The sequence below is a fragment of the Terrapene carolina genome, unplaced genomic scaffold (genome assembly GCF_002925995.2).
Source record: "Terrapene carolina triunguis isolate 2854851 unplaced genomic scaffold, T_m_triunguis-2.0 Scaffold130, whole genome shotgun sequence".
NCBI lineage: Eukaryota > Metazoa > Chordata > Testudines > Emydidae > Terrapene > Terrapene triunguis.
Window position 1 is genome coordinate 18428059 of NW_020664481.1, and position 20793 is coordinate 18448851.

Sequence of the window (20793 nt, forward strand, 5' to 3'; positions counted from 1 at the left end):
TGGTAGGCAACAGATTCAGCAAAACACCTACAATAAATCAGCATTTACAACCTACATCCCACCCAAACTATGTAACAGATAAATGATTGCCCTTAATTGCAGTAGCATCATAATACAAGTTTGAACTGGATCACAGAGTTTTCTTCCCAAGAACTCTGAGAAGCTTAATGAGGCTTGAAGTAAGGGACCTGCTGCTCTGCATCACCCACAGTCATCATTTGTTTACAAACACTTATTTCTATGTTTAAAATGCTTACAGCAGTGGACCCCAAGCCCAACAGTAACAGTGTTGTGAGGCTATAGCATATTGGCCAATACCTCTAGAACACTGTAGTATATTCTTATAACATCTGCATCCAGTTTAAAATAAAGCTGACAGTAATGATCAGATATAATCTCAATTTATGGATAAAAAAGTATTCAGCAAGAACTTTTTTCATGGTTAAAAAAGTATTTTGGTACTTATGCAAATACCTTGGCTCCTGAGTCTACGGAGAAAGTGACTTTTTTGAGGCATGAATCATAACCCACTGAAATCAATAGGAATCTCTCCATGGCTTTCCACAGGCTTTGGGTCAGGCCCTTAGTGCATGTTTGCTTATTTGAATGGAGCAAATTGACAGCTTATACAGCTAACTATTTCTGCTTGTTATAAAACAACTCTGTGTTTAATAGCATGTTATCTAAATCTCAACTATAAACGGTGCTATCATTCCACTACAATAACCCTGATAGGTGGTTTAAATGCCTGTGGCTTCTTTAAATTTAAAATATATATATATATATATATATTGCTCATTTCTTGACTTCTGGGAGCGGGTCCCTCAACCCTGCTGTTTTGCTGAAGTAGGAATGATTAAACTTCTTTGGGAGTTCCCATGACATAAGTGAACTGAGGTGGGGGGGGGGGTGTTAGTTTAGTAATTACTTAGCCCATTAGCCAAGCTAATGGTTTAAGGCCCAGTTTGTGGCTGGCATAAATAAATGTATAACCCTGAAGTTAATGGAGTTTGCCTACTTACTCCAGCAGTCAAGTTGGCCCTATAGGCTTCATTTCATGACTGACACTTGAGAAGGGCTCTCCACTTCCCTTACAAGATATTTTAAACTTTGAAGGAGAAAGTAATTTTCAAGCTTGTGCTGTGGAGTGAAGGTCAATATGAAAATGATTATTTAATCAACAATAGATGGGAAGATACAAATTCTTCTAAATACAGTGTTACACAGTGAAAAAGGAACACAGCCTGTGCCTAAATAATGGAACAAATGGTTTCTCTGGAAATGCAAGCCAGTGACTAAACAAGACACAGCTTAGTGCAGCTTGTTTTTCTCTATGTTTGGAAAGGTATTTTGCTCCCTGAAGTGTTGACAAGTCAGTGGCGACAGCGTTTGCTATATTCTGCAACTCTTAAAGTCCCATTCAAGTCTTAAGAGGCCAGAATATAATCTACCAAATAGGATAGCTATCTTTCACTGCCTCGTTTTTATGTAAGAGGACGGTTCAGAGGGAGGAGTGCTGACCATCTGTAAGTGGAGAGGCTCTGATTATTAGCAGTCCTATATTAGTAATGTCATCAGTATGTCTATTAGGCAAGGCTTAGATTACTCACCTAGGGCTCAGAGGTGGCCTACATTACACTTGACTCAAGGGTCTTGGTCACCTCATAGCTGCCCCTCACCTGGTTGCTAGTGTAGTTTATAAAGGGCCTTAGGCTGCAACAATGTTTGAAAATATTTTTAAACATGGCTACAAACAATAGTCTGGACTGTGCCTGGGGAATGGGTATTCCCAACTGCTAACCCAGGACTGATGTGCAGGTAGCCAGCTATTTGCTGAACAAAATGTTCCTAGATTCCCTCAGACAGGGAAGGCTGAGGCCATGCTTTTTAGTGAGAGGAGGACACCTGTCACTCCCTGTCTGGAAGCTGGTGGCATATCATTGCTCTTGCTGGCATATGCAACTCAATGTTACTGAGGCATAGGAGAGATGGACACAGCCAACTAGGAGAGCAATGAATGAATATGGAGAGAGCATGTGCAGCAATACACAGGGGAGAGCAAGGGTGTGTGTGTACAAATATGAGAGCAACCAAGCCCTAGAACTCTGTTGGGGTGGGGGGCTGGGGGTGATGGAGGGTGCAGGAAAGGAAAACCACAAGCACATAAGCGAGCTTGAGAATGTCTGAATACGTTCAGAAAGCGGAGTCTCTTAACTCGCTTCAGAAAGAATGAGCTATTGGGTAAAACGAGCTAGCCAATGCCTCCGAATTCCATGAGAAACAATTAGTTGATTGGCAAGTTCCTAAAAGCTGCAGCTTCACTGTCTGTCAGTGGCCTACAATTCCCCAGAGCTGCTGCCTTTCAGAGGTTTTACTCACACTTGTGTTTATCTCATGGGAGCCTCTCAGTCAGATTTCCCCCCTGCCCCCAATTTCTCTGGTTTCTTGTGCTAGTTTTGTGGTCAAATTTAATCTCTATTTATGCCAGCCAAACTATTGCAGAAAGACTTTGCTTTGTCCTAGATTCCCTCTCTCAGCAGACCATAAGGCTAGTGACTCCTCTGCTGGAGAACCACACCTTGTTTTTGTTTAGTGCTGTGCTATGCCCAGACCCGAAACAGGTTTTTTTCCCTCCTGCATACTGTAGGCAAGTGTGGATAACATACTTTGCAGATGCTGCGTGGCTGATACTTTTGAGCCAGATGCTGAGATTAAATTATTCTGTGGTCAGTACTCCACACTCACCCTGCAGGAAACTCTCTTGCTCAGAGCTGGCAATGGATCTTTATTTCCTGAAGTGGCTGTTTTGAGATTCTCATCGAAGGCTTTATAGCTGCAGCTGTTGTATCTTTAAAACCTATTTAGCTTCACACCTGTGTGCAAACAGTAAATATGCTGCATTGGTAATGAGGCCAATACATTGTTACACTGTCTCAGTTTTGGGGAAATGCCCATTTAATCATCTCCCATACATCCTTCCTCTAAATCTTCCTGTGCTGTGAAATCTACAAATTACTCCCATCTGGCATTGGGTAGGCAAGGGGCAAACTCTGACTTCTGCTGATCTGTTAAACTTAGTAACAATAAAACAATCTCCTCCCAACCAACATCCACCCAATTTGTCTGTTTTGTACACCAGTGGCGTCCTGTATGACATGTAGATTGTGGCCTCTCTGAGGCTGGGGTTGTTTTACTTGTCACATGTCTGTAGACGGCCTGGCAACCTGAAGTCCTGATCCTTGACTGGGGTTTCAAGGTGCTACTGTAATAGAAATAAATAATAATAAAATCTGTATAGAGAATTAGAGATTTATCCAAGCCCAGGGAGCCAAAATGTTTGACATTGAGGGTTGCCAAGGCAGCTCAGCAGGAGCTTGTAGGCTGAATCTAATTTGCATATGCATTTATTTACATAAATATTTTTGTCAAAAATAAATGTGCCGAGCTGTAATATTTGCTTGCACTTTATCTTCCCTTGATAGATGAACAAATGTTGTTTGTTGGCCAAGTTCTCTAGCACTTAACATAATTCAGGTGATTGTCTTTGCTCCCTGCCATCACAGGGAGTTCCCACAGACTGTAGTCTTTGCATCTCCAATCTAAGTTCTCCTACTCCGTCTCTAACTCAGAGGGAAAGCAAGAATTCTACACATCTGCTAGGTCCAACGATGCATGGAGAGAAGAGAAGGCAGGTGTTCTATTCCCCCAAAATGTAAACGTAGTTTTATTTAATGCCTTTCATTCATCACAAGCTACTTCTCCCCACCCACCGAAAACAAGATGGCAGCATAAGGCACCGTTTAGACACATGCACAGTCCACATACCATCTAGATCAGGTTTAAAAAACATAGCTACAATTCTTACCAACAGTCCCAAATGTCCTCAATACTAATGTACACAATATGATTGTCCACAGAGTTTATCGTGGAGAAAAGAACTATTAAATTAGAATTGTAGGACCCTCTGCCCTCCCCCCCCCAAAAAGAAGATAAAAACACAGATACAGAGCTTAATACCAGAGTAATGAGATTAGTTCATAAATTAAAAAAATACAAAAACCCCCAACTATTTCACTCTTATTTTCAGAAAGTCCCACATGATGTAATGAAGAGTCCAGTGAGCATGCCCAGAATTCCATGCTGTGTCCTTTTCCCCCCTTTCAAAGCAAGAAAACTGACAAGTAGACCCAGGACTTCTAGTCTTTTGTGTGCTTCAAAGCCATTCACATGGCAATAAAACAGTCAAGAGTCCAGTATCAGCTCTAAGAATCCATTTTAGCCATAAAACTGCAGGATCCCCACTGGGTGATTTGAAGGTTTTTCCCTCCATCCAATGGAAGAAGGATTTGATACATTGCTTTCCTGATGCAGATTTTTAAAGGCTTCCATACAATGGGTTCCCCTTGAAGAAAGATGACTGCAATTGTTGTAGGATCCGTTATATAAAATACAAAAGAATAGGTTGAGCTGATGTCTCTCTGAGTGAAGCTTGCCCAGCGCTGAGACGTTGGGGTCTGCTACAAGTACTCAAGTTCCAGGGCGTGCCTGAGAGCCTCCAGGTCAGCATGACAGGAGATTCTCCAGAATGGCATGTTGTGCTGGAAAGAAACCAAAATATATTTTTTAAACACAAGGATCAAAAGATCTTTCATAGTTTGCACCCTGAACAATGGGACGTGTTACACCCTTAGCCATCAACTCACAATATGGCTATAGAGATAAAAGATCATTTTAGAAATTAAAAGAGGGGGGTTTGGTGTCCCCTCTGCAGGTGTGTGTGTCTGTAGAGACTAAAAACATTGCAAAGTGCTGGAAATTGCAGGCACTTCCTGAGTTTGTGAGGCACTTTCACATGCTGTCCTGCTTCGGAGGAAACAAGCAGGGCAGGGCAAGTTTCTGGATGCCTGCAAAGATTTTGTATTGTTATACACTACAAACTTTACTTCCCATTTTCCCACTGGGTTTAGTGTGAATGTTTCTAGAATAATAATGTTCTTCGAAACAAAATCTTGCTGCTCCTTCCTGATGCCTAAAATCCATTGCAATAGGTGCCTTAGCAACATGACAGACAAGTGCTATGAGATTCTCCACACAGCTCTGCAATCCTTTCCTATAACACATGCTCCAGGCCACGAAAACCACCTTTGTGTTGCCACCTCTCCATAGACTAGGAAGTTATGCAATAAAATGAAGTTGTTTACATAATCAAAAGCATGAACCATAAAGCAGTTGGTATTATAACAATTACAGTTCACTCTGCATGAAAGACAAACCCCACAGCAATCCGTAGGTACATAGGAATTGCCATAATAGATCAGGCCAGGGGTCCATCTAGCCCACTACCAGCTGTTTCAGAGGAAGATGCAAGAAACCTTGCACCAGGCAGTTATAGGATAACCTCTTGGCATATACCGATGAAGTGTTCCTCGTGGCCCAGGACCCAGGAGACCTGGCATGGGTGGAGACTTGCCAAACCATCTATTCAGCAGCCTCCTTCACCCCAAGTCAACTGGGTCAAGAGCTCTGGCCTGATGGTTGGGGACAGGTGCCAGACTGGCTTCCTCCCACTCACGCGCCAGACCATCCAATGGAGGTGCAGGTCCACTGTTCTATCTTGATGTGTGCCTGTCTGCCACTGATCCCTCCACGCTAGAGAATTGGATCGATCTGGAGGCCAGGGTGTCTGACCAGCTGTGGAGATGGACAGAGATGTTCTGATGCCTTTCCCTTTGAAGGAGACTCCAGTGCTCGTAGTCCGTCATGGAGCGTGCTCGCACACGCCTTCCTTCACCACTTCTGAGGGTACCGAAATGACCAGCAGCAATTCTCTGTCTCCATCTGAGAGGTCTCCCTCCCAACCTCTCTGAGCTGCCAGTCTTCTACCAGGTCCTCCTCAGGACCTGGAAGCTATCTCAGCAGCCAGGTCTGCAGCGCACACTGAGGGGGAAGATTTCCTAACAGACCCCTGCTATACAACCCACACCTTCATGTGCAGGTAGTGGAGTCTGACTTGGTACATCAAAGAATGGTCCTGGCTGGTGCCACCAGAATCTGAGACCTCCTGGACTACAGTTAGGAGGATACTGCAGTGCTTGGCTATCGCATGGGGTTGCCCCCTAGTGTGCTCCAGAAGGAGAAGGCAGCCTTGCCCCCAGCTTCTCTCACTTTTCTCAAGTGGGTCTTGCAGGAAGGTTCTCCTTGCCCACCCCTCACCCTGGCCCTCTGGAGCTCATCATTGGCCTCTGCCCCACGAACCTCTCTGGTCCCTCTCAACACAAACCACCTGAGTTGGCTGAATGATATCCAGTGGGCCTGTCGCCAAACTGCACCCAGAAAAAATCTGAACACACTTGTACTTCATACCATCTACATCCTCGCCCTGACATCCTGCCCCTACTCCAACCGGTGGGGACCTGCTGTTCCACTCTTGTTCACGGCCTGCCAGAGTTATTAGTTGGTGGCTCCTTCATGGAGCCGTGAGCAGGGCCTTGGAGCTGGTGCATTTCGTGGCATCTCCCGACACCTGCCCTTTCTGTGAAGAGAGGGAGACCTTGGCACATGTCTATGTAGCATGTCTCAGGTTGTAACCCCTATTCCAGAACTGCCTTCTGAGGTTCTGGCTGCACTTCCCCCTCCCCCCTCCTCATTTATGCACACCCCATTCATGGCCCCACGAAGTCATGAGACTGCCTCCTCCTGGCACTGGCCAAGATGGCCACCCATCACACCGGGAGGAGGAGGAATCTGGACGGGGGTGTGCTCTGCAACTGTGAGGCCTATTTCTAATCCCTTGTTATGTCATGCCTCTGAGTGGAGGTCCTCTGGGTGGTGTCCACTGACTCTTCAGACACCTTTGAGGAGCAGTGGGTGCTGTCGGAGGGTTCTTGGCTTGGTGTGCCCTCCTGGTGCTCTACTTTTTTAACCTTTGACATTCACGCCGTTCCTGTTTTTTCATTTATTTGTGGTCTGGGTTCAGTGGTTGAAGGGGCAACCTTTAGTTCTGGGCAGGCCTATCCCACTACCCATAATAGCTACAGGATAACCCATCCCCAAGGAAGCTTCCTCCTGACTCCCATTTGTCAGAGGTTGGCTTATGCCCTAAAGCATAAAAATCTGTATCCTTTTCCAAACCCCTTGTTTATTTTTTAGTATTTGCTATTATTACTCTGAATATGCTTGCTCTCCATACAATTGTCTAAGTCCTGGCAGGTACTTCTCTATTGAAATGTCCCATTTAAAAATACAGTAGAACCTCAGAGTTACGAACACCAGAGTTATGAACTGACCAGTCAACCATACACCTCATTTGGAACCGGAAGTACACAATCAGGGAGCAGCAGAGACAAAAAAATTAAAAGAAGGCAAATACAATACACTACTGTGTTAAATGTAAACTACTAAAAAAATAAAGGGAAAGCAGCATTTTTCTTCTGCATAGTAAAGTTTCAAAGCTGTATGAAGTCAATGTTCAGTTGTAAACTTTGAAAGAACACTCATAACATTTTGTTCAGAATTACAACATTTCTGAGTTACGAACAACCTCCATTCCCGAGGTGTTCGTAACTCTGAGGTTCTACTGGATTCAGCTAAAATCTAGAAAATCTTGCTATCTGTGACCTTCTTGCAGTCACCTCATTTTATTATGTCTCATTTAAAATAATGGAAACTATGCCTATGCTCTTTTGAAAGCCAGATTTATGTTTCCAAAAGAAAAAAATGCCAACTATTTGTGGGTGCCAGTAAACAAGTGACGTACAAACACCAGGTGGGTCTGGTTAATATTCTGGTAACTCTGTAGGTACAGTTTTGACAATTGTGACTGGTGTTTAGTATTCTCTGTAGTTTTTGTGGTCACTTCAGTTGAAAGGGGTGACTCTCAGAAGATTTGGAAGTTACATTCAGATCTTTATCCAAACTTCTTTGATTTGCTCTGGGTGGCCTAAGATTTGAGATGGTTCTTTTCTTATCCAAACCAGTTCACTCATCCTAGGTTTGTACCAAAGACTGAGGCCTGGTCTACATGCACATTTTGTACTGGTATAATGATGTCAGTTACTGCCAAAATAGTGATATCGGTAAAATCCCCAGCGTGGGTTATAGAAGTATGAGCCTGCCTTAACTGGTTTAGCTTACTCGCCTTACCGCATAGAAATAAGTTTAACTGTGTCACTAGGGGGATTGTACCACTTTAACTGCACCAATACAGATAAAGTGGTGCAACTTGTGTGTCTAGCTAAAGCCTTAATCTGGTTTCTTAACATTACACATTCTCATTTCCCAAGCAGACAAAATAGTTGAAGGAAGAGGATTCTTTCCTAGGGCTACTACCTGCTTAGGACACTGTAGTGACACCAGATGTTCATTTTACATGGTGTCTATTTACACTCTTCTCTACTTAAATACAGTTCAAGCTCCTCTCTGCTATGTTGCCTATCAGTAAAAAAAAATCTTCCCTTGAAGCTATTTATCACTTTCTTTGTTCACTTCACACAGCAAGCAAACACAGGGGCATCTGAAGTGACTACAGTGCATTGCTCTGCAATTTCACTTTATAGGGGAAAAGTTATTTCCTCTCCCATTTCCTCAGACCCCTGGTGGATATAAAATCCCTTCCACTTAAATTATCTGTCTTCCTTTCTTTAAAGAGAAGAAAGCTTGGACACTCAGCCACGCCTGCTGTTCAGCTCTTGCAGATTTATCATTTGTGGATAGGTGAAGAAAAACGACTCACTAAAACGGAGATATTATCAGTGCTGCCAGCAAAACAGTGAAAGGCTCTCTGCCCACCCTGTTTTTTGTATAAAGTCAGGTGTGTAGCTAGCAGCCCTGACTAATGGTTGTCATCAATCAAAGGCTGTGACAGCTCCAGCAAAGAATGTGTTCTCCTAATGGGAGAGTTGATTAAACCAGGAGACACTAGCAAGAGGCCTCTTGAAACCCTGCCTGTAGAAGGCTGCTGAACCTTCCTGCTGCTTCATACTGCCATGGAACCTGGTAGCCTTTGATGCAGTCATGTGCACTGACCCACTACCTTTGAAGTATAGTGCAGAGCTGTCAAAAGCGGCAGGCTATTATCACTTCACTTTCAGTCCATGCATTTTGGGTTCTTCTTGGAGGGATTCTTAACCCTTAAGGAACCAGCTAAGCACCTGGGAATCTGGCTAATTTCCAGAGTTTTTTGGTTGGTGACAGGAATTGATGTGCCATGGAGGAAAAGGTTTTCTGGCTGCTTCAAGGCAGGACTGGGTTGAGACCCTGGGGACAGAGCAAGTGCTGACCCACCTTGCACCTGGTGGGATCCCCTCCTCCCTGAGCCTGTGCTCCCAATGTGACCAGCCTTGCCTGGCTGTTGCTTCCTGCCTCCTCATTCAGCCTAGGAACCAGCCAGGGGAAGTTGGGTTACACAGGATGGTCATGCCCGGAGCACAAGAGTCTTAGATGGGGCTGCAGGGGGAAGCAGGAAGACATCCCGAGAAAGACGTGATCTAATGGTGTTTCTGGCCATGTTGAAACCAAAACAATGGCAGATTTCCCATCAGGTTTCTACCCCACAGAAAGTTCAGGAACCCTCCTGACTCCGGGGTTCTTCTCTGAACTGTTCAGGGACTCCAACCCCCACTAACAGGCAGAAACCCTCACAGGCAGTAATCCAAGGATTTGCAGTTTGATTTCCCTTCTCTGTCAACAGCTCCACCATCCTCACCCAAACTCGCACAGCCTTAGTGAATGGCACCCTTGATTCTTCCTCCCTGTGCCCAAAGTCTGTGACTCTGCCCTGCCATGTTCTCTTATTTATCTTTATTTCTACCGTGAAAATCACACTAGTACCCCCAACCTCACCTCCAAATCTATCCTTCCTCATCACCATAAACCTGGCCCAGCCCTGGATCTTCTCATGATATGCTATTGTTAGCTCTTCTCTCTGGCATCCCCACTTCTCCTCTCTCCCTCTTCCTGTCCACACAAAATGCACTCACCAGGATGATCTTTCCTTCTCACTATTCTTATAATAGCCACAGCAGCTATTAGGCATGGATCATACAGGCAAGCTACACAGGGCACCTCTGGCTCAGCTGTCCTCCCACCCTGCATTGCCTGGGAGCAGCACCCGTATGGCTGCAAGCCCCTTCATGGGTGCCCACCACCCTGCATCAGTAGCACATGAGAGCTGCGGTACAAGCACAGCTCCAATTCAACTGCCTCCCCTCCACCACAGCTTTTCAGAAGGGGGAGATGTCTGTCTCTTTAAGGGCACGCTCCATCCCCAAAGACATACTGTACCGGCAGTCAGGGCTCAGAGCCACTGCACCACCCCAGCAGCAACAGCAGCAGCACCACCACCATTAGTGACTGTCCTCACTGCCATGATGAGAAGGGCATTTCCTAATAGGCTGGAAAGCCCACAAGAGCCCATGTTGAATGCCATATTTCAGCAGTTTGGCATCTGGTGCCAGTGGAAAGCAGGAAAAAGAGACATACAAATATTTTAAAAATGAAGAATCAAAATGTTTTGAACTTCAATTAAAAAACAAATCAGTTTTGGATTCAGTTAGAAATCTGGGCAAAAGTCTAGGTCGCATCTTACTGTATCTGAAATGTTCTGCTAATCCCTAATTGGAAGTCTCACCTGGTACCTAAAATCAGGTTGTGGCTTGCTTGGACTTTCCCAGTCAGTTGTCATGTGATGCAAAGAACACTTGCTCCACAGTCTCTCTTTAGGATGCTAGTGACAAAGGGCCATGTGTCTGTCCAATAAGTATGTAATACTCTCAGGATTCTGGGTTCATTATCCCTGATCATGTCACTTTCAGATCCTTCCATTTTTGTTTTATTTGCATTTGATGTGCCTCCCCCACTTTTTTGTTTGTTTTTTTGCTTGTTAAAATTAATCAAATGGCTCCATAAAATCATTAATAAAAGAAAAGCAGCCACTCACTATTAGTCTCCTTGGCATTATTTACTGTAACATAAGCCTCCATGACAGCACTGAGTATTAATATGCTGTGATAAATCACTCCTGAGAAATTCTGCTGGAGTTTGGAAATTATAAGAATGTGGCATATAGATCAGAAACTCCAGAATTCACCATGGTTGCTTCAGCTGACATCACACAAGCGGGGTTTGTTTCATGTGTCTAATGCCATCTTTATTAATCAGGAACAGTTCCTGGAACATGTAATAGAAACTAGCAGTGCTTGAGACCACCTGAAAGGTTGCAATGGTTGCCAGGGCTATGGAAGTGGGATTTGCAGTAGGAAATTGCTCAGGGTGATGTGAGGATTTGCAACCGGGGGAAAGAGCCTAGCTGTAAACAACGTGGTGGGGAAGAAGTTTCATTTAATGCTTAGTTAAATAAAGAGGCATTGAACTGAAAACTCGAAGAACCTGGAATTGTACATACAACTGTACCTTTTTTGCTCCCTGTTCCTCTTCAACACCATCTCCTATTACAACATACACGGCTTTCCTCCCAAACCTCTGCATTATCCGTTCAAAACAGCTCTCTTTCCCTGAGCAACAAAAGAGAAGAAGTGTTCGTTATCTAAGAGAACTGGGCAGCCGGGCTGGAATTCAGCTGTGAGGGCTGGGGCAGAGCCTGATTTCATTTGTTTCTTTGCATTTGTAATTTGGTTCTCAAATTAAGCCTTAGGCAACATTCTCTGAGATGCCATCACAGGAGCTAGCAGCATCTTCTTTACCTACCTAGTGTTGCCAACTCCCTTGTGTTTACCACAAGTCTTGTGATTTTTGGTGTATTTCTTAAAGCCCCTGCTGCTGGAGACATGCAATTCTCTGGGAATCTCAGGGCTTGTCTAACAGTGGGGTAATGTGCACTACAGGGGGTGTGATTTCTAAAGTGCACTAACGTGCAATAATTGGTCTGTATAGACCATGCTGGTGTGCACTAACGGTTCCCTAGTGCACATTAATATATCAGTACTATGTTAAAGTGCATTAGGGAATCTTTAGTGCGCACCAGCAGGCTGTACACAAACCAATTAATGCACAACATTAGTGCACTTTAGAAATCACCCCCCACCCCGTAGTGCACATTACCCCACCATGAAGACCTCAGCTTTAATTTTAAAAAGAATAAAGTTTCTAGTGCTCATGGTTGCAGAGAAAAGCTTGAAAATCTGAACCAAGAAGGCTCAAACATCAGACTGCAAATAAAAATAACCCAATATTTATAGTTTTTAAATCTCTTGATTTTTAAATCAGTTTAGTGTGTTGTGAATACTTGGCGTTGGCAACATGGCAAATATGATTTAGGGTTTAAGTCCAACAACCTAGGACAACTGTGAGCTATCCAGTAGGGCTGGCCAAAAAATTTCCACCCAAACTGTCTGATAGAAAATTGGGCTTTCTATTACACAGGATTTTTCATGAAAAGTATTTGCTTTCTGCAGAAACATTTCAATTTTTGACAAATAGTATTCAGCTGAAAAACTTTCAGCTTTCGGTCACAATTTTTTTTTTAAATGAAAACTTTTTTGTTTGTTTTGTTGTGTTTGTTGACATTTTCCACTTTCAACCTTCCTTGCAAGCTAGTTCTATTGGGGCAGGACAGCTTTGTCATTTTGAGGGAGTGCAGGAACCTAAGAGGTGCTAGCCACAAGAGAAAGTCAGAGGTTCAGGGAGCTTCTGGGTATGTATTCACCACAATATAAAAATAATTAATAATATCACAAAAGGGCAAGAAGAAGGGCTGTACAGCCTCTGGAGGAGGTTAGGGTTTTTTGGATATTAGGCCTCGTATAATTCTTGTTGGCTGGATGTTAGTGTGGCGTTGTGAGAAGCTGAAATTCACATTCTTATCCATATTTTTACCCACAAAGGGAAAGCAAATAGGACTATCTGGTCATTCCTGATGTGGCAATATGATATAGTAGTGCTGCTTAACATACATTTACAAAACAAATTAGAAACATTAATCTTCACTGCACCATGGGAAGTAGAGAATGATCATCACCTCTGTACATACAGGTAAACAGGGACCCCCAGAGATTAAGGCCAACATTCTCAAACTTTTTTAAATTTTAAAAGTTTTAATTTAATTGATCTGACCACGGTCACACAGTGAGTCACAATGGCAGAGAGAGGATGAGATCTTGGGAGTCCCTGGTTGTTAGTCACATACTCAGAACACTAGACCATCCTGCTTTCTCTATAATCTCTGCATCTTTACTTCTGGTCACTGTAAGAATGAACTCACCAGACTCCTGACCAAGACTTTGGAACAATCAAAGAAGTCTCCCCCCCAGAAAATCCATCACAGGTTTTATATTGAGCCTGGTGCATGCAGAGGGAGGAGTTTAGTGGGAACAGCATGTATACTTGTGTGGTGCAGATGTGTGATCCCTCAAATTCATAGTTATGTATCTCAGCGTTGAGTCCATATGATTTGATTTAAAGGAGCTCTCAGTCAGCTGTCAAACATTATTACAAAAGGCATTTCTTTTGGTGCTCACCAAGTGTCTCAGCCTTGCAAACAATGAGCTTATCTGCCCAGCACTGCTGTGAGGTAGTTGAGTATTATTAGCCCCAATTTAGCGATGGGAAGCTGAACCACAGAGCGCCTAAGTGACTTGCCCTGGATCATACGGAAATTCTGTGGCAGAGTCAGAAATTGATCCTGGATCTCCTGTTTCTCAGTCCAACACCTGAACCAAAAGACCATCATTCTTCCTTCCTTAGGCCCTGTCTACATTCAAAGATTGTAACCAGATATAGCTGTAAACATGGTCTGTGTTAGCAAACAAGATCATTAATATCTGCTAGCAATCACAGCACATAACCACAGCTTTTCTATCTTGATCCATGGTTGCTTTTCTATAACAGGTCCAGTTCGCTGTCCAGCCCAGCCCCGCAGTGTAAACAGGACCTTTAGCCATGTTTATGTAACAAGTTCGATTAGAATTCCTTCCTCTCAGATGTGTGAGATAGGGTGTCCCAGAACATATGGCCCACAGGCTGCTAATGCTGCTGGGTGTGCATGTCTCCTAGGCACTGTATCGCCCACTGAGACACTATGGGAGAGCTACCTTGATTCGTCCCATGGTGCACTGATACAAACATGGGCAGTTAGTATGTTAGATGTGGAGGCACCAACAGGAGGATCATGTAATTGTGTTGTGAATAAAGCTGCAGGAACACAATTCAACTGTGCTCACTGTAAGTGGATCAGATTCAAGGGCCACAACCTGGTTACAAACAGCCAATTGCACTTTAGACAAGGCCTTAGCTGTATTGCTCTTACCTGTCTTTGTTGCACTGTAGATGTTTTCAATGGGGAAGACTGTGCCCAGTCCATATAGCAGCACTTTAGCAAGAGCTGGTATGAGCTGAGTTGTAGTGACCAACACGTTTACACAGTTAGGCCTAGAAAACAAAGTGGATAGTTGGAATTGCAGTGAGTGAGGCAATCTGTGTCCTTTTCTCCTGTTAGCTCTGTGCTGGGAGCACAGGGCAGGATGCAACCGGAGAAAGCGCCAGAGAAGTTGGTGATTATGTGATGGAAGATGACTGAGGTTTTTTGTACAATCTCTTTATTAATTTATGAGAAATGAAATAATTTAAAACAAACCAGTGACAAAGACGGAGACTTACAGTGTATATCGCAGCCAACCACTGAGGTGCTTTAAATGGTGGTAAATCTCCAATGTCATTTACACTGGGTCCCTTGGGTGAACTAAGTCAGGGCTAGTAGTGCTTCTATTTCCTCTTACTGGTCTCCTGCAAATCTGTTTAGTACCTTCCTGGGAATGCTACAAATGGGGTATCCAGCAGCAAGGCAGGAAAACCAGCTGATTTTCTTTTGTTTAGTCCTTTGTATCAGATTGAGCTCACCCCTACCCCGGATAATACAAATCTGGAAAACATGTGCAGATGGGCCTCCCACAGATTTGGCCAGCAAAATCCTATAAACGTGCCCTGGTTTGTTTGGAGGAAAAGAAGGGAAGCAAAAGAACTCTTGGATCTCATATGTAGGTGATTCCTTAAGCTGTTCTTACCGGGAATGTATCAAATTCAGAGCCTTGAGAGCATGAGTGAGCCAGAGATCAGTCAGAGCTTCCAGTTCTGCTCTTAACTGCAGCCAGGTTTCCCTCTTAGGAGCTCCTATTAAACCTGCAAGCAGGGAAATTAAGCAACATTATTTGTAGCTGCACGGAAAGGGAATGTCTTGCACAGCTTAGTACACAGTATACCAAAGGGCCTCCTGCTCTCTCCTGGCCACGTTTGAATCCTACCTCTCAAGCTGCTCCTCTTACATTCCTGGTGGAGACTCCTTCTAATCCTGCTGCTATGGAGTGTTTCAAGGCTCTGCCCTGAGTCCCCTTCCCTTCTCCCTCTTGAACCTGCTGCTAGCCTTCTTTTTGGACATCACTTCAAAGTAGATGATGCCCTGAATGCCCCCAATGTTTCTCACTCCTATTCATCCACTTCCCTCATTCCCCCTCCCATCTTGACCCCAGTCTCTTCTGCACAAGTCATGAGTTGAGGGGCTTTAATCTGTCACTGGTCTCCTCTTCTTCAACCCACTGAACCTCTAGATGGCTGCTGTGCAAAGTGTTTCACAACTAAGGGCCTGTTGTATGGAGAAACCTTCTCTGAAATACATTCACTGATGTGGTAGTTAGCACTGGCATATTTAGCCAGTATTTTGCTCGGCTCTGTCTCTGTGGTTAGCAATTTGCATGGCTCAGTTAGAATACTTTTCTGAAATTTCCCATAGAACTAAGCAATAATGATTGAGGTGCCGGGCATTTCCTGAGAATTAACGACTAGTGTGGAGGGGATAGAGGTCTGAGCAGAAACAGATGACTGTTGGATCCTGCTGGTCATTAATCCCCCTGAAAATCTGTCCACAAGGTCGTTATTCCCAGTATATATGGGAAGGTCATTATTCCCACTAAATACGTAAAAGGCAAATATTTAAAATACCTTTAGGAATATTATTATTTTTGGTTATATGTTGTTCTGGTTCTAGTTCTGAGACACTTGTGCTGACAAAATCCCAGCCCAGCCTAAGAGAGAAACTGGGTTAGCTAAATCAGATGCTGTGAGATCAAGGAGGCTAGACCATCCCATTGTCTTGTGATATCATTTTGATGAGATGTGGAATAGGGAACTGTGACTAAGGAATACTCTTTCCTTCCATGTACACCAGAGCTCATCTATGCATCCCTCTGTGTGAGACTCGAGATATTGGTTTTAGGTTGTTTGAATGGTGCGTTTGTGTTTTATTTATTGTTTGTTTGGGGAGGTGATAAACATAATGTTTTCTGCACCAGCTCTGGTGTTAATTTATTGGGTCACACAGCTTTCTTTTGGCAAAGATATGTGGTTTTAATTGTTTTGTTAGGGATCCCAAGGACTTTGGAGATGGGGTGCCCTTTAATTAGATGCACAAATATCAGCGTGAATGAAATGTACATTTTAAAAATATATTTTTTTAATTAACCTATTGCCATGGGTTAGGGAATTAGTGCCTAGGCCGTTATTATTGGAGTGCTGAATGTGCTAGGCCCTGTACAATAGAGAACAGAAATTAGCCCCTCCTGAAAGACCTTTAAATGAAATTATTGTGAGTAGACACAGCACGCTGTGTGTAAGGCTCTTAAAGCAGGGCTTGATTTCTCCTCTCGTGTACAGGGGAACAGGCATAGGGAACACAGAACTTTACAGAGCCCTCTTAGGAGCAGCAATATTTCATTTCCTGCTAATTAGAGATAGGCCTGAACCACAACCTCTTGTCTGATCAACTCCTGACCTTGGGAAGGGCGTGTGAAATCTAGATCCAGATTTTGTAGCTTGGTCCACTATCTCTAATGCCTTTCACGGGACCTCAGAGCACTTGGCAAAAGCTAACCAAGCCTCACAACACACCTATGTGAGCTAGGTATTAGCCCCAGTCTGCACATGGGAAAACTCTAGTGTAGACAGGCTGCAACTTACCCACCTGTTACAATGTGTCAGAGATGGGAACAGGATAAGGAGCAGTCTTGATTCCCAGTCCCTTGCTCTGACCATTAGACTGCACTTCCCCCTATAACAAATGAGTTTGCTCCTTGTTTTTGGAGTGCCTAGGCTATTCTGTCATGACCATTGTTATTTAAGGATAACACTGCTGAATTCTGCTGAAACACTTGCCTAGCAGTTCAGTTCTCCAAAGATCAAGGTGCCCTAAGTATGCTGCTTGCTACACACCTACCTTGTAGTGTTTATCCTGCTGAACAGAGAGAGGTTTTTTTGCAAGATGAAAGGGGCCATTCCCTGGCTGGAGACACTCACCTCCTACATTATTTTTGTAGGTATTGTACATCTCTTTCACCCGACGGTAGCGGAATGCTAATTTCCTCATCCAGTCAACTCCCCCATGAACTCCAGAGCCCAGACATAGATTTGCACCAGCAGTTGAACTGTGAAAGCCATCTGCTGAGAAGTTATATGTGCTGGTGGGGGGGGGGGGGGGAGGAGGGGAAAGAGGGGGAGGAAGAAACGGGAAAGAGTGTTAGTGCAATTATATAATACAAGGTTCCTTCCAACAGGGTTTAGAAACAAGTGAAGGGGGTGGGGGAAGAGGGACACCAGATGTTGCTGGAGAGTAATGGAGGCAGCTGGTAAAGCACAGGAGGAGGAGGAATAAATCTCTTCTTGCCCTACCGGTTTTCTGGTAATACCTATCAATTTGTGGTGTGCTAATTTATTTGTTGGGCTAAATCTTCAGTCAATTCCCATTACCACTCCTGCTGAATTTGTGGGTACACCTATTTGCATGCACAACTCTCCATCAGCCCCCCCAACACACATTTAAACAAGCAAATTAGGCAGACTGACATAGAGGGCCATTTTTTTATACAAATGCAGGTATGTAATTGCATGTGCATTTTACAATTGTGCATCTGACGGTTTTAAACATCTGGTGTGATAATGCCAGATCTGTACAATAAAAGGTATGGTTTTCCATGTGCAACTGGATACAACTACTGATCCTATATGGGGATTAATGGGGTGAAAATTTTGGTCCATTAATTTTGACAAGAAAAACTTATTTTCAGGCATGAAAAGCTAACAAGATTGCCAGAGGTGTGGAGCCCAGCACTGCTCCCATATAATATATGGAGATATACCTATCTCATAGAACTGGAAGGGGCCTTGAAAGGTCATCAAGTCCAGTCCCCTGCCTTCACTAGCAGGACCAAGTACTGATTTTGCCCCAGATCCTTAAATGGCCCCCTCAAGGGCTGAACTTACAACCCTGGGTTTAGCAGGCCAATACTCAAACCACTGAGCTATCCAACCCCGCTCTTCATGGCTAGTTTCTACACATCTCTGAAAACAATGAGGAATTTATGGGGCACAAACAGTGAAAATGCCTTCTGATGAAGACATCGTACATGTTGGTTACTACCACCCATTCACTGTGAGAATCTTAGAACTACCTTGAACACAGAGAAAAACAGGACTGTCCTCTACATGAAAATCACAACTGGGCACTGAATCACTATGCATGCCTGGCTTACTGAAACACAGATGCTAATGCAACTATCTGTCTGCAGAAATACTCAAATCCTAAAGAAAGTAATTCTGATATAGACCTTTCTGATTGTTTGGCATTATATGTTAATACCGGGCTTTGAACCTGTTTTAGAACAAGAAAAGAATTAACAGTGGAATGAAAGAGCAGTGGCTGCTTACAACGCATGGTCATAAACATTCTCCACCAAAATCTCTTTAACGCTGCCCAAGCAGAGCCCAGAAGAAGAGAATAAAATGGGTATGGCATATAGGAAAGATGACAAAGGCCTTGTCTATGCAGGAAGTTAAGTCAAATCAACTAAAGGTGAGAATTTAAAGCACGTTAAACTCCTGTGTGGATGCGCTCATTCAGAAGTAAAGTGACATTTTATTTTAATTTAGCTTAATTCACTTCCCAAAATTACTTTGGCTTAATTTCCCTAAGCATATGAGAAATATGTGAAAAGCAGCAGAGATCTTTTGGGCTCGGGCTTGTTGCAGGATGAAAAGAGATGCTGTTAGCAGATTGCTTTCCCATATACTCTCAGAACAGGCAAGGATTGTTTGCACTAATTTACTTAAGGTAAAATCCAGTTTCTCATTTATATATATGTGCACTCATACTTGGATTTGCTATGCAGTAGAGCCTGCTTATAGGCTAATAAAACAGCCTGAAAGTGTCCCGTTCTTTCAATGCTTTGCAAAGCATAAACTACAATCTCAAATGACATAAGGCCTCTTCTCCAGGGCCGGATTAATTCAGAGGCTTTAGGGGCTGCAGCCCAGGGCCTCGGGCTAAGGAGGGGTCCCGCAAGCCAGATGTGGCCCGCTGCTTCTTTTCATCCAGCCCACGGCAAGTCTACACGCCGTGGGCCGGACACCGGTCCCTGAGCCTCGATGCGCCCCCTAGGGCTGGCACCGCGAGTGCCAGCTCGCAGATGTGCTCCTGCAGCCCCTAGGCGAGGGCATTCAGGGAATCTCTGCCCCGGGCGCCGGTGCCACAGCTCCCATTGGCCAGGTACCGCAGCCAATGGGAGCTGCGGGGGCAGTGCCTGTGGGCACAGGCAGCGTGCCCCGCGCAGAGCGGCCTGGCTCCTCTGCCTAGGGGCCGGACGTGTTGGCCACCTTGGGGAGCAGAGCAGTGTGGAGTCAGGGCAGGCAGGGATCCTGCCTTAGCCCTGCTGCACTGCCGACCAGGAGCTGCCTGAGGTAAGCGCCTCCCGGCTGGAGCCTGCACCCCACACCTCCTCCTGCACCCCAACCCCCTACCCCAGCCCAAAGCCCCCTCCTGCACCCAAACTCCCCCCCAGAGCCCGCACCCCAAACCTCCTGCTGCACCCCAGCCACCTGTCCCATCCCTGGCTCCACTCCAGAGCCCACCCCCCCCAGCTGGAGTTGCACCCCCTCCCGCACCCCAATCCCATGCCACAGCCCTGAACCCACTCCCCCACTCCAAACCCGGAGCCCCACAGAATCTAATAGCCCCGGGCCCACAGGAGAGTTAATCTGGCCCTGCTCCTCTGAGTGAAGCTTTTCTGTGTGGGGAGAACTGCCTTCCCTATGCGGCTTCCATAGTACTCTGTACCATGTAGCTACATCCATTCATCATATAAACAACCCACTGGAAAATAACAGAGTGTAAATATAGGTCCCGGTTGCCATACAATGTAGGTGAACAACTGCACATCCAATTTGTACACACAATTACTGTGAATGTACATGCACACTTGGCAAATGCACGTGCAAAGACTTTGGTAAATGCACATGCAAATTTATCATGTGCATGATTACCTGATTTATATACACACAGTATTGGTGTATGCAAATTTGGAGTAATATTTTCATGACAAAGCCAATTTTTACTGGTCTACCTGCCATTCACTATGTAAGATTGCTGGACACTAAAAATCACTTCTTTAAATCAAAGAGGACATTTTATTGTGACACTGAGTTCTGGCTGTACCATTCTGTGCTCTGTGATAGGTGACAGATAAGCCTAAATTGCAGGGTTGTTTCACTGAGGAATATGTCTAACACCTTCATGAGTTTCTGGTAGCAGTGATCAAAGGTACCACTTTTTTGGGAATAATATTCAGTGCAGCATGAAAACGCAGGACTAAATTTTCAAAATACTGCACAGTTCTTAGCCATGAAGCTCATGCCGGGCGTAATCAATGCTGTGACCATGGAGTCGTCAACATATCCCACATAAAGAAATGTCACATGGAAAATAAGTGGCTGGGATGCATAGCATTGAGGCAATTAATTCTC

The 20793-nt window shown here is 44.4% G+C and overlaps 1 protein-coding gene across 6 annotated transcripts in view; it reads right to left on the bottom strand.

Moving 5' to 3' along the window:
• Window positions 1-1816: 1816 nt before the first annotated feature.
• Window positions 1817-20793, bottom strand: part of EYA2 (EYA transcriptional coactivator and phosphatase 2) — a 152660-nt gene continuing 133683 nt past the window's right edge. For 5 of the 6 annotated variants that reach the window (XM_024204433.2, XM_024204436.2, XM_024204432.2 and 2 more), the window contains 5 exons: window positions 17296-17456; window positions 15015-15129; window positions 14261-14382; window positions 11410-11510; window positions 1817-4598 (listed from right to left, as the gene is read on the bottom strand). In XM_024204433.2, the coding sequence (XP_024060201.1) occupies window positions 4518-4598; window positions 11410-11510; window positions 14261-14382; window positions 15015-15129; window positions 17296-17456 (580 nt within the window). In that variant the 3' untranslated portion in view covers window positions 1817-4517. Of the gene's footprint in view, window positions 4599-11409; window positions 11511-14120; window positions 14383-15014; window positions 15130-17295; window positions 17457-20793 lie in introns of those variants that run through there. The other variant, XM_029911793.1, reaches the window with a different exon arrangement.